Source organism: Brassica napus, chromosome C9 (genome assembly GCF_020379485.1).
Source record: "Brassica napus cultivar Da-Ae chromosome C9, Da-Ae, whole genome shotgun sequence".
Classification (NCBI taxonomy): Eukaryota; Viridiplantae; Streptophyta; class Magnoliopsida; order Brassicales; family Brassicaceae; genus Brassica; species Brassica napus.
The window spans coordinates 64,309,510-64,324,688 of record NC_063452.1 but is presented as its reverse complement, the minus strand read 5'-3'; the positions used below and the strand labels follow the sequence as shown (position 1 = coordinate 64,324,688).

At 31.1% G+C, this 15,179-nt stretch overlaps 1 protein-coding gene across 1 annotated transcript; it reads left to right on the top strand.

Moving 5' to 3' along the window:
* The first annotated feature begins 12,651 nt into the window (after positions 1-12,651).
* Positions 12,652-15,156, top strand: LOC106408817 (putative F-box/LRR-repeat protein At3g28410). Its single transcript, XM_048768390.1, has one exon. It carries the CDS (start codon positions 13,909-13,911, stop codon positions 14,818-14,820), a length of 912 nt encoding a protein of 303 aa, XP_048624347.1. The 5' UTR covers positions 12,652-13,908; the 3' UTR covers positions 14,821-15,156.
* Positions 15,157-15,179: the final 23 nt, after the last annotated feature.

Below are 15,179 nucleotides of genomic sequence, written 5' to 3'. Positions count from 1 at the left end.
ATGATGTAAAAAGAGGTTTGGAGCATTTGTTGTCTCCGTTTTTCAAAAAAATAGCGATTCTACGGTGGTTATTCCACCTATTTAGGGAGTATTATGAAGTTTTACTAAATTGATTGATAGAAAATTAGAAAGAAGCCCATGTACCATAAAAGAGAGTTTAAATAACATTGATAAAAATTTATAATGTGGTTACAAATTTTAAAATAACGCTAATGATTATAGGTTTCAATATATAAAGTATTTACCAAAAATTCACTAACATATGATAATGTTCAAAGAGGTTTGGAGCTTTTTTGTCATCGTTTTTCAAGAAAATGACGATTTTACAATGGTTATTCCATCTATTTGGGTAGTATTATGAAGTTTTGCTAAATTAATTGATAAATTTTTTAATGATTCCTATATACCACGAAAGAGAGTTTTACATAAATTAATACAAATGTATAATGTGGTTAGAAATTTTTAAATAACTCTAAAAAGTTTAGGATTCAGAATATAAAGCATTTACCAAAAATTCAATATTTTAGAAGAGGTTAATACATAGATTTTGAGAAAATTTCAAAAAAATTGAAAACATTGTTTTAATGCATAGTTGCATCGTTCACTAACATATGATGATCAAAAAGGTTTGGAGCCTTTGTTGACTCAGTTTTCAAAAAAATAGCGATTCTACAGTGGTTATTCCACCTATTTAGGAAGTATTATGAAGTTTTACTAAATTAATTGATAAAAAAATTAAAAAGATACTCATTTCACATGAAATAGAGTTTAAATAAGATTGATACAAATTTTGAATGTGGTTACAAATTTTAATATAACGCTAATGATTATAGGCTTCAGCATATAAAACATTTACCAAAAACTCAATATTTTCGTAGGTTGGTTAACACATAGATTTTGAGAAAATTTCAAATTTTTTGACAATATTATTTTAATTCATAGTTGCATCATTCGCTAACATATGATGATATCCAAAGAGGTTTGGAGCCTTTGGTGTCTAAGGTATTCAAGAAAACGGCGATTCTACAATGGTTATTCCAACCATTTAGGGAGTATTATGAAGTTTTACTAAATTAATTGATAAAAAATTAGAAAGATTCTCATGTACCATGAAAAAGAGTTTAAAAACATTGATACAAATGTAGAATGTGGTTACAAATTTTAAAATAACGCTAATGATTATAGTCTTCAGTATATAAAACATTTACGAAAAACTCAATATTTTCACAGAGGAACACATAGATTTTGAGAAAATTTCAAATTTTTTGACAATATTGTTTTAATGCATAGTTGCATCCTTCACTAACATATGATGATATTCAAAGAGGTTTGAAGCCTTTGGTGTCTCCGTTTTTCAAGAATACGGCGATTCTACAGTGGTTATTTCACCTATTTAGGGAGTATTATGAAATTTTACTAAATTAATTGATAAAATATTAGAAAGATGCCCATGTACCATGAAAGAGAGTTTAAATAACATTGATAAAAATTTAAAATATGGTTACAAATTTTAAAATAACGCTAAAGATTATAAGCTTCCATATATAAAGCATTTATCAAAACTTCAATATTTTCGTAGGGGTTAACACATTGATTTTGAGAAAATTTTAAAATATTTGACAATTTTGTTTTAATGCATAGTTGCATCTTTCACTAACATATGATGATGTTGAAAGAGGTTTGAAGCTTTTGGTGTCTTCGTTTTTCAAAAAAATGGCGATTCTACAGTGGTTATTCCACCTTTTTAGAGAGTATTATGAAGTTTTATTAAATTAATTGATAAAAAAATTAGAAATATGCCCATGTACCATAAAAGAGAGTTTAAATAACATTGCTAAAAATTTAGAATGTGGTTAACAATTATAAAATAACGCTAAAGATTATAGGCTTCAATATACAAAGCATTTACCAAAAATTCAATATTTTCGTAGGGGTTAACATATAGATTTTGAGAAATTTTCAAACAATTTGAAAATATTGTTTAATGCATAGTTGCATCCTTCACTAACATACGATGATGTTCAAAGAGGTTTGGAGCCTTTGTTGTCTCCGTTTTAAAAAAAAATGGCGATTCTACAGTGGTTATTCCACCTATTTATGGAGAATTATGAAGTTTTACTAAATTAATTAATAAATAATTAGAAAGATGCCCATATACCATGAAATAGAGTTTAAATAACATTGATATAAATTTAGAATGTGGTTTAAAGATGATAAGCTGCAGTATATAAAGTATTTACCAAAAACTCAATATTTTCATAGGGGTTAACACATAGATTTTGTGAAAATTCAAAAAATTGGACAATATTTTTTTAATGCATAGTTGCATCATTCACTAACATATGATGATTTTCAAAGAGGTTTGAAGCCTTTGTTGTCTCTATTTTTCTAGAAAATGACAATTCTGTAGAGGTTATTCCACATATTTAAGGAGTATTATGAAGTTTTACTAAATTAATTGATAAAAAAATAAAAAGATGCCCATGTACCATGAAAGAGAGTTGAAATAAGATCGATAAAAGTTTAGAATGTGGTTACAAATTTTAAAATAACGCTAAAGATTATAGGCTGCAGTATATAAAGTATTTACCAAAAACTCAGTATTTTTGTAGGGGTTAACACATAGATTTTGAGAAAATTTCAAAAAATTTGACAATATTGTATTAATGCATAGTTGCATCCTTCACTAACATATGATAATGTTCAAAGTGGTTTGGAGCCTTTTTTATCTCCGTTTTTCAAGAAAATGGCGATTCTACAATGGTTATTCCATCTATTTAGGGAGTATTATGAAGTTTTACTAAATTAATTGATAAAAAATTAGAAAGATGCTCATGTACCATGAAAGAGAGTTTAAATAACATTGATACAAATTTAGAATGTGGTTACAAATTTTAAAATAACGCTAATGATTATAGTCTTCAGTATATAAAGCATTTACCAAAAACTCAATATTTTCGTAGAGGTTAACACATAGATTTTGAGAAAATTTAAAAAAATTTGACAATATTTTTTTAATGCATAGTTGCATCCTTCACTAACATATGATGATGTGCAAAGAGTTTTTGAGCTTTTTTGTCATCGTTTTTCAAAAAAATGGCGATTTTACACTGGTTATTCCATCTATTTTGGTAGTATAATGAAGTTTTATTAAATTAATTGATAAAAAATTATAACGATTCATATATACCATGAAAGAGAGTTTTACATACATTAATACAAATGTATAATGTGGTTACAATTTTTTAAATATCTCTAAAAAGTTTAGGATTCAGTATATAAAGCATTTACCAAAAACTCAATATTTTCGTAGGGGTTAACACATAGATTTTGAGAAAATTTTAAAAAATTTGAAAATATTGTTTTAATGCACAGTTGTATCCTTCACTAACATATGATGATGTTCAAAGAGATTTGAAGCCTTTGTTGTCTCCGTTTTTCAAGAAAATGGCGATTGTACAGTGGTTATTCCACCTATTTAGGGAGTATTATGAAGTTTTATTAAATTAATTGATAAAAAATTAGAAAGATGTCCATGTACCATGAAAGAGAGTTTAAATAAAATGGATACAAATTTATAATGTGGTTACAAATTTTAATATAACGCTAATGATTATAGGCTTCAGTATATAAAACATTTACCAAAAACTCAATATTTTCGTAGGGTTAACACATAGATTTTGAGAAAATTTTAAATTTTTTGACAATATTGTTTTAATTCATTGTTGCATCCTTCACTAACATATGATGATATTCAAAGAGGTTTGGAACCTTTGGTGTCTGAGGTATTCAAGAAAACGGCGATTCTACAATGGTTATTCCACGCATTTAGAGAGTATTATCAAGTTTTACTAAATTAATTGATAAAAAATTAGAAAGATGCTCATGTACAATGAAAGAGAGTTTAAAAAACATTGATACAAATTTAGAATGTGGTTACAAATTTTAAAATAACGCTAATGATTATAGTCTTCAGTATATAAAACATTTACCAAAAACTCAATATTTTCATACGGGGTGGTTAACGCATAGATTTTGAGAAAATTTCAAAATTTTTGACAATATTGTTTTAATGCATATTTGCATCCTTCACTAACATATGATGATATTCGAAGAGGTTTGGAGCCTTTAGTGTCTCCGTTTTTCAAGAATACGGCGATTCTACAGTGGTTATTTCACCTATTTAGGGAGTATTATGAAATTTTACTACATTAATTGATAAAAAATTAGAAATATGCCCATGTACCATGAAAGAGAATTTAAATAACATTGATAAAAAATTTAAAATTTGGTTACAAATTTTAAAATAACGCTAAAGATTATAGGCTTCCATATATAAAGCATTTATCTAAACTTCAATACTTTCGTAGGGGTTAACACATTGATTTTGAGAAAATTTTAAAATATTTGACAATATTGTTTTAATGCATAGTTGCATCCTTCACTAACATATGATGATGTTGAAAGAGGTTTGAAGCCTTTGGTGTCTCCGTTTTTCAAAAAAAAAGGCGATTTTACAGTGGTTATTATACTTTTTTAGGGAGTATTATGAAGTTTTACTAAATTAATTGATAAACAAATTAGAAATATGCCCATGTACCATAAAAGAGAGTTTAAATAACATTGCTAAAAATTTAGAATGTGGTTAACAATTATAAAATAACGCTAAAGATTATAGGCTTCAATATACAAAGCATTTACCAAAAATTCAATATTTTCGTAGGGGTTAACATATAGATTTTGAGAAATTTTCAAACAATTTGAAAATATTGTTTAATGCATAGTTGCATCCTTCACTAACATACGATGATGTTCAAAGAGGTTTGGAGCCTTTGTTGTCTCCGTTTTAAAAAAAAATGGCGATTCTACAGTGGTTATTCCACCTATTTATGGAGAATTATGAAGTTTTACTAAATTAATTAATAAATAATTAGAAAGATGCCCATATACCATGAAATAGAGTTTAAATAACATTGATATAAATTTAGAATTGGTTTAAAGATGATAAGCTGCAATATATAAAGTATTTACCAAAAACTCAATATTTTCATAGGGGTTAACACATAGATTTTGAGAAAATTCAAAAAATTTGACAATATTGTTTTAATGCATAGTTGCATCCTTCACTAACATATGATGATATTCGAAGAGGTTTGGAGCCTTTAGTGTCTCCGTTTTTCAAGAATACGGCGATTCTGTAGAGGTTATTCCACCTATTTAGGGAGTATTATGAAGTTTTACTAAATTAATTGATAAAAAATTAGAAAGATGCTCATGTACCATGAAAGAGAATTTAAATAACATTGATAAAAAATTTAAAATTTGGTTACAAATTTTAAAATAACGCTAAAGATTATAGGCTTCCATATATAAAGCATTTATCTAAACTTCAATACTTTCGTAGGGGTTAACACATTGATTTTGAGAAAATTTTAAAATATTTGACAATATTGTTTTAATGCATAGTTGCATCCTTCACTAACATATGATGATGTTGAAAGAGGTTTGAAGCCTTTGGCGTCTCCGTTTTTCAAAAAAAAAAGGCGATTCTACAGTGGTTATTCTACTTTTTTAGGGAGTATTATGAAGTTTTACTAAATTAATTGATAAACAAATTAGAAATATGCCCATGTACCATAAAAGGGAGTTTAAAAAATGGCAATTTTACACTGGTTATTCCATCCATTTTGGTAGTATAATGAAGTTTTACTAAATTAATTGATAAAAAATTATAACGATTCATATATACCATTAAAGAGAGTTTTACATACATTAATACAAATGTATAATGTGGTTAAAATATTTTAAATAACTCTAAAAAGTTTAGGATTCAGTATATAAAGCATTTACCAAAAACTCAATATTTACCAAAAACACATAGATTTTGAGAAAATTTCAAAAAATTTGAAAATATTTTTTTAATGCACAGTTGTATCCTTCACTAACATATGATGATGTTCAAAGAGGTTTGGAGCCTTTGTTGTCTCCGTTGTTAAGAAAAGGGCGGTTCTACAGTGGGTATTCTACCTATTTAGGGATTATTATGAAGTTTTACTAAATTAATTGATAAAAAATTATAAAAATTCTCATGTAACATGAAAGAGAGTTTAAATAACACTGATATAATTTTAGAATGTGGTTACATATTTTAAAATAACGCTAAAGATTATAGGCTTCCGTATATAAAGCATTTACCAAAAACTCAATATTTTCGTAGGGGTTAACACATAGATTTTGAGAAAATATAAAAAAAATTGACAATATTGTTTCAATGCATAGTTGCATCCTTCACTAACATATGATGATGTTCAAAGAGGTTTGGAGCTTGTTGTCTCTATTTTTCAAGAAAATGGCGATTGTATAGTGGTTATCCCACCTATTTAGGGAGTATTATGAAGTTTTACTAAATTAATTGATAAAAAATTAAAAAGATACTCATTTAACATGAAATAGAGTTTAAATAAGATTGATACAAATTTAGAATGTGGTTACAAGTTTTAAAATAACGCTAAATATTATAGGCTGCAGTATATAAAACATTTACTTAAAACTCATATTTTCGTAGCGGTTGTTAACACATAGATTTTGAGAAAATTTCAAAAAATTTGACAATATTATTTTAATGCATAGTTGCATCCATCGCTAACATATGATGATGTTCAAAGAGGTTTGAAGTCTTTCTTGTCTCCGTTTCTTAAGATAATAGTGATTCTAAAGTGGTTATTCCACCTATTTAGGGAGTATTATGAAGTTTTACTAAATTAATTGATAAAAGTTTAAAAATATGCCCATATACCATGAAAGAGAGTTTAAATATAACATTGATATAAATTTAGAATGTGGTTACAAATTTTAAAATAACGCTAAATATTACAGGCTTCAATATATAAAGCATTTACCAAAAATTTAATATTTTCGTAGGGGATTAACACATAGATTTTGAGAAAATTTCAAAAAATTTGACAATGTTGTTTTAATGAATAGTTGCATCCTTCACTAACATATGATGATGTTCAAAGAGGTTTGAAGTCTTTGTTGTCACCGTTTTTTCAAGAAAATGACGATTTTACAGTGGTTATTCCTCCTATTTCAGGAGTATTATGAAGTTTTACTAAATTAATTGATAAAAAAATTATAACGATTCCCATATGCCATGAAACAAAGTTTAACATACATTTATACAAATGTATAATGTGGTTATAAATTTTTAAATATCTCTAAAAAGATTAGGATTCAGTATATAAAGCATTTACCAAAAATTCAATATTTTCGTAGGGGGTTAACACATAGATTTAGAAAAAAATTGAAAAAATATGACAATATTGTTTTAATGCATAGTTGCATCCTTCACTAACATATGATGATGTTAAAAGAGGTTTAGACCCCAACTATTTGAGTCATGCCTTTTTATACCTAAACAAAACATAAGTGCAAAACCATTCCTAAGATTTTTTTAAACCAAGAATGCACACACTCTGTCTCTCGAAACCATAGTATTGATGCTCACTTATGAAATCTACCAGACGCGATTCTCCATCTTTTCCTCTCCTCTATTCCAAAAAAGTCACAGATCAGAACCTCTGTCTTGTTCAAGCGATGGAGACATGTTTGGTCCGAGACAACTTATCTCTCATTGACAGCCATACAATGGGTTACCAGATCGATAAACAAAACCTTAGCTAGCTTCTCGGCTCCCAGAGTCAGAAGCTTTCATCTTCGAACCAACTTAGCCAATAGGATTCAACAACTTGAAATCGAGTTTGCCATCACCCATCACGCGGAGAAGCTGTCCTTGTGTTTTGTGATACTCGTGTCAGAGATTACTGTTTTCCTGATGGCTTCTTGATGTAGCGGAAGCTTTATAGGGATAGAACTAGAGAGCCGTTGATTCTGAGAATACCCGGAAAACTATGATAACACAAGGATCTTATTTAGTCTAAAAATTCCTAAGATCAATGTCTTCTTAAATTCGTTGAGATCACCAATGATCTAGCCGAAAACAAGAAATAAAGAAAAGTCTCTTAACTTTTATTAATCAATCAAAAACTGAATACAACGCTAGGCATATGAAGCATATATATATAAATACACAAAAACTATGAAAACCAATTAACTTTAAAACGATTAAAAAATCATTAAGATAATTCTAACTAATTAAGATAAATACTAAAACAACAATAGACAAAATAATCAAGATATTTGAAATATATATATCCAAATATCTCTCTGCATCATTCTCTCCGGATTGGAGAAGATTCGTCCTCGAATCTTAGCCCTTGATGCATCGACGATAAAAATCGCGCACTTACGATCTCGAACATAAAACTTCCTTGCAAGCTTGAAAATCTTCATAAAGATTCTATTGTATTGTCACGTTTGAAAGATGACAAAAGTTGACTTTTTCCAAAGAAGTAATAAGTCACACGTAGAACACATAATGCTCTTTTCAAAACGGTTTGTGTTATAACGTTCCAGACCGTTGCTGATCTTTTGCAAGTTTCAAAAACTTTATCACCGAAGATGTAATCTATGGTTTTGGCATCTTCTTCACCATACACGTCACCAAGCATATATGCCTCATCGTAGACGTGAATGATTGGATCCACATCTTCCACCACGTGAAGACCAATTTCAACAACATTCTCTTGACCATGATTGTCGTTGACAATGTCTTCCACTTGAATCTGACTTTCATCATCATAAACATCATACACGGGATCACCATGAATTTCTCTGAACTCCTCGTGTAAAATTTCAGATGAAACAAACGGATTTTTGTCTGTAGGATAGTAAAAACACCCAAACAACATGGCATATAACATAATCGAACTTTGATTGAAAAACCAAAGTCCTGGCTCTTATACCAACTGATGTAGAGGAAGCTTCTAGGATAGAACTAGAGATCCGTTGATTCTGAGAATACCCGATAAACTAGAATAATACAAGGATCTTATTTAGTCTAAGAATACCTAAGATCAATGTCTTTTTAGATTCGTTGAGATCCCAATGATCTAAGCCGAAAACAAGGATTAAAGAGAAATCTCTTAACTTTTATTAATCAAATTATAAACTCATAAATTACATAAAACCATAGCCTCAAAGACTATATATAAGAAAACATAAAAGCCCTAAAACATTAGAGATAATTATCTTAATAATAAATCAATTCTAAACTTTTTTTTTTTTGTCACTGAATAATTCATTAGCAAACTAAGAAGAAGAGATGAGCCCAAAACGATGGCCCAAATCATGATGTTCGTTACAAAGAGAAATGGGCTTGGAGAGCCTTTTTGCTAAACCATCGGCAACAAAGTTGTCTGATTTAGAAACATGATAGAAAGAAATTGTTGCGAAACCAGAGGAGATCGCTCGGATGCCTTTCTACATCAGTAAATGATGCAGAAAGATATTTGGATATATTTCAAATATCTTGATTATTTTGTCTATTGTATTTTTAGTATTTATCTTAATTAGTTAGAATTATCTTAAAGATTTTTTAATCGTTTTAAGGTTATTTGGTTTTCATAGTTTTTGTGTTTTTATATGTATAGGCTTCTTATGCCTAGCGTTGTATTCAGTTTTTGATTGATTAATAAACGTTAAGAGAATTCTCTTTATTCCTTGTTTTCGGCTAGATCATTGGTGATCTCAACGAATTTAAGAAGACATTGATCTTAGGCATTCTTAGACTAAATAAGATCCTTGTGTTATCCTAGCTTTCCGGGTATTCTCAGAATCAACGGATCTCTAGTTCTATCCCTATAAAGCTTCCGCTACATCAGGTGGTATCAGAACTGGTGTTTTAGTTTCTTAATCAAAACTCGATTCTGGAATCATGGAGAGTTTGTTCGTCGAAAGTGAACAAATTGTTTTCAGAGAAATTCATGGTGATCCAATATTCGATGTTTATGATGACGAAGGTTGGATTCAAGTTGAAGAAAATGATTTGGATGACCAAGAGCTAAACAATCTTTACAATGAAGTTCTTCTCCGAACGATTGGGTTTCTTCTCATGGACGGCACCCGCTTAGGGTTACGCAATTCAATTTGTGAAGATTATTGTGCTAATTGGGCTTTTGGAAATAATAGCCCGATTTTAACATGTCGGTATAATAAGGAGCACGAAGATTTTAAATCATTCAATCTCATAAAACACGGCATGTTTTTGAGAAATGTGGAAATTCACGAGAACAAATGGATAGTGGAGACTGGAGATTTGGTCTTATTATATGAAAGATCGCATGAAGACAAAATTCCAGTTCCTTGTGAGATGCTACGCTGAGCAGAGCCGTGCCTCCATTCACCAAAATGAAACATTGGCGTAGGGCATTATTTATTTTTCTTTTTTTTTTTTGACAAAGGGCATAGGGCATCATTTCTTTAAAAAAAACACTTAATAACATATTAGTATTTAACTTATTAGTCTTAAGTAATAATATATACTTATATGGGTTAAACATTAAAACTTTATAATATTAGTAAGCAGAAATATGAACCACAACAAAGAATGACATTTATTAATCCACTATATTAGTTCACAAATTAAATATCAAATTTACTTTTAAAAGCTTAAAGATTTTTTAAAAAAAATCTTTACAGAAATTACGGTAACGAAACAACTTCACGTAGATGTCCTCAAACTTAAAGATCATGTTAACAAAGGACGTTCATCTCATTTTTTTTCTTATAAAACACTTTAATTAAAGAATTTTAGTGACTAACTTTTTAAAGTTTTTTTTTTTTACGAATGAAGGCATATATCTTTTGATCGCTTATGTATGCTATTATTGCTCGCACGGCTCTGACGCTGAGGTTGTTGATTTGAAGATTAAGGTGATGGTGCGAAAGAATCATGTTCTTTTATTTAGAAAATATTATCAATAGAAAAAGAAGAAGAAAAAAGATGAATGCCAACAACCGTTACGATTCGAGGACGAATCTTTCCAGCCCGGAGAGAATGATGTAGAGAAGATATTTAGAATAAATATCTTATTTATTTAGTGTTTTGTTTAGAATTTATTTATTATTAAGATAATTATTTCTAATGTTTTAGGGCTTTTATGTTTTCTTATGTATAGTCTTTTGAGGCCATGGTTTTATGTAATTTATGAGTTTATGATTTGATTAATAAAAGTTAAGAGATTTTTCTTTAATCCTTGTTTTCGGCTTAGATCATTAGTGATCTCAACGAATATAAGAAGATATTGATCTTAGATATTCTTAGACTAAATAAGATCCTTGTGTTATTCTAGTTTTTCGGGTATTCTCAGAATCAACGGATCTCTAGTTCTATCCTAGAAGCTTCCGCTACATCACTTCCACAACAATTCTACTGTAAAGCAGCTCCATGTTGACTCCTTGCTTATGGCCATTCCAAAAGAGATTTGTAAACTCGTAATATTTTTTTGTTTCTTTTCTTTTAGCTAATAAACGATACTACAAGCTTGGATTGTGGTTCAGAATTAGGTTGTTGGCATTTTGAGAAAAATCGAATTATGTAAGTTTTTTTTAATATAAGTTAAATATAAAAGTTATGAGAAACTGATTCAATCCCACCGGTTTGGCTTGCTATACCGGTTGGAGTTTCTAGTTAGTTTTTTAGTTGATGTTGTCAAAAAAAAAAAAATAGATCAGTTTTTGCTCACTCCTCAGCGCGCCACGTCATCGTTTTGTGGGCTCCACTTTTAAAAAGTGTAAAAAAGTGTCAAGCCTATGGCTCGAACCCGGGTTATTGAGATATAAACACCAACATTTATACCACTAAGCTAACTGATACCTTTGTACATTGATGGCCGAACCTAATATATATTTATGAAGGTCGGAAGTCATTGCTTCTTCGGCTTCCTCTGAGGGTCGGGCCTACAAGTGTGTTATGGGTTTCATTTTTAAATGAGATTCATCACGTTATATGAAAAAAGCTTAAGTTTGCAACAATTATGGTTTTCCTATACTGTAAATTGTTGTAGTTTAATATGGGTTATTTTCATCATTGTCTCAAACAAGTCTGAGTTATAGAGTTGCGCCGTGTGTATGTTCGTAATCTATTTTTTCACCGGTGAACTCTTCATGTCTCCATCTTAAATCGCTTGATCATAAATGTTCCTGATTTGTAGCCTCTCTGTAAACCATATATATATGATTCTCATCTTTGATGAACTCAATCTGCATCTCCACAAAACTCATTGATTCCTCTTAGCTTTAACCATCTTTTAGAAAATGTTTCTCTCTGCCTCTCCAGTTCGTCAAACCGGCGTCCCGGCGTCCGACACTCAACCTTCGAGTCTCTCCGTCTTGGTCTTAGTAGTCAGAGCATAGCCTCTGGCTTCCTCCGCTTCTGGGATTCCCTGAACTTCAAGAAAGACAGGGAGTTTGTGGGAATCACGGTTCTTTTCCTCGATGAAAAGGTAAGTTAATCTTCGATTTATCACACTTATTTAACATAATTGTTTTAATTTATTTCCTGATTCTTTGTTGGATAATACTATTTGCAGATTCCGTGATTCATGGGTTTACTCCCGTCAGACATGCTAATCATTACATGCCATCTTTGAAAGCAGATTCCATTGTGAAAGTCGATCGTTTTGAGGTTGCTAGGTGCTCTAAGTGATTGCGAACACAAACCTAGAAATTGGTAAACATGGCATATTTGGCAGCTCCAAGCAAGATTACAATCAGGCAAATTCAAGTGGAATGACATACCCACAACTGAAACTGGTAATTAGTCAACAACTTATCCCATATTTTCCTTATCTGAAAAAATCTACTGTGTTTCTGATCTATTTTTTCATCTACGCAACTTTAGCCTCTGTCATGGATAGCTCTCTCCCAAGAATTGCATTGACTATGGTTTCTGGGAAGAAAAAGATCTTGCTCCTGAAAAAAGACCGTGACAACCCTGTTGTAAGATTTTAGTTTGTGCAGAACAAAAAACCTTGATTTATTTTCTATTTAGTATAGTGATAGTTGTTGACAATCATTAGTTATTTGCCAATATATTTTTTATGCGGCATTTCAGAACTCTCCATTCCAAGCGGAACAGCAGATGAAAGCTAATTTTTCTGGAAGCTCATCGACTTCAAGACAGAATCAGAAGATAGATGTTGGTGGGAGGTTAATCAAGGGAATACTTCAGAGAAGTGAGACGGCCTAGCCAGACTTCATCTTTTGTACAGCCTGAGCAAAGAGTGGAATCCACAAAACACGAGAGAAGAAAAAACAAAACACGAAATTAACATATTCAGATCTTCTCTCTTGCATGTCTAACATCTGGCGCCGACGAAACTCAACACCCACGGCAGACGAAGCTGATGCAAGTAAACCTCTCATCAATCATGCTTAAAATCAATCTACGCTTTTCAATCTCACAAACTAAGAAACAATTTTACCTACATGAATCGGGAAATTAGTGCCCACATTCCCGACATAGAAAAAAAAAGGAGTTGAAATCCTAACAGTTTTTTCAGTATTAGACTAAACCACAGATTCAAGGCTCAGTTATTTTGAAACCCTAACATTTTAAATCTAAATTTATTATCTTTTTCCATGCACTATTTGATTTATATACAAACAACTACCTAAGTAAACACTAACAAGTTCCATCACCCTCAACTTTGAACATATAAGATATAAAAATATCAACATATGACTTCATCGTTCATTCTTATATCAAACTCATCAACTTATGTAATATCCAAAGTCCCATCAATCACATTATAGACAAAAAACAATAAAATCCCGTAAACAAAACTATACAATACACCTATAATGTAGCCGACCCCGCGCTATGCAACTAGTTTTCTTAAGTTTACTGTAACCAAGCAAATAAACCCTACGATGAAAAGCCAATTGAGACGGCAGCTACGATGAAAACGTCATAGAAACCCTAGGTACCACAAAATCAACCGTGCAATGGATTCTTCAGTGGATGGTACTGTTGATATCATCAGTTCGATGCCACAAGAGATCCTCCACCACATTCTCTCGTTTATTCCAACTCAGTTCGCGATTAGAACTTCTGCCTTGTCCAGAGGATGGAGGCATATATGGTGCCACACACCTTTTCTCGACTTTGATTGTTCCTACATACATGGACATAGGCGACAGCTGACGGCTCGAGATATAAACCAAACCATACGTTCCTACAGATCACCTAAAGTCACGAGTTTTCATCTTAGTATGTCACGAAATATCCGTGAACACGAGATTAATAGCTGGATCGAGTTTGTTCTCTCCCGCAATGTGGAGAAGCTGTCTCTTGTCTTGGATGGTCTTCCTAATGATCACGTTTTAGAAAAGATCTTCTTTCTCAGTTCCTCCTTAACGCAGCTCTGCATTCGGAATTTTGATATGATAGCAGTAGTGTCTTGGAAATCCCTAAGGAATCTGACATTGGGTGAATGTAATCTCAATGATGAATCTATTCCTAATATTCTCTCTGGCTCTCCAGTTCTTGAAACCTTGGAATTGGACTATTGTAGAGGACCTCAGCGTCTTGATCTGAGTAAATCACGTAGTTTGAGGAGACTGGTGATTTACTTGCGCAAAGAGCCAACCGAGATTGTAGCGCCACACCTCCATTATTTGAGTTTGGAAAGCTTTAATGACGGACCATGTACTTTAGTGGATGTTTCTTCGCTGGCCGAAGCTAGAATTCACATTGTCGTGGACAATTACAGCCCTCCTTTGAATCTTAATTTTCTTCAAACCATGGTGCTAAAATTGCTTGCCAAATTACAAAACGTTAAGAGGCTTACTTTTACCGGAACCGTTCTCCAGGTATATTTCCTTACCATTCTTATTGCACTCTCTAGTTATAATTGAGTAGAGCTAAAGCTTTCTATAGCGTAGAGTCAGTGTTTGTTTGATGTTTAAATTATTAAGGGGTTCACTGTTTAAAAACGTTTAAACCCATATGCGTAAGTTCTTGCAATGTAGAGATTTATGTTTCATTAGCTCATCATGACCCTTTTCATCGTTTTCTTTTTTGCTATCTAGATTCTATCTCTCGTCGAGCTCCGTGGTGTTCCTTTCCCAACATTCAAGGTTGAAACTTTGACTGTTGAAACAAGGTTTACAAGATCTGTTATTCCTGGTTTAGCAAGGTTATTACAAAATTCACCTGAGCTAGAAAAGCTAATAGCACACGCGACACGCTTGTTCGGCATACCGGTATTTTTTTT

What these genes read in the sequence shown, in the direction of transcription:
- LOC106408817 (XM_048768390.1), top strand. Translation starts at nt 13,909, where the DNA reads ATGGATTCTTCAGTGGATGGTACTGTTGATATCATCAGTTCGATGCCA.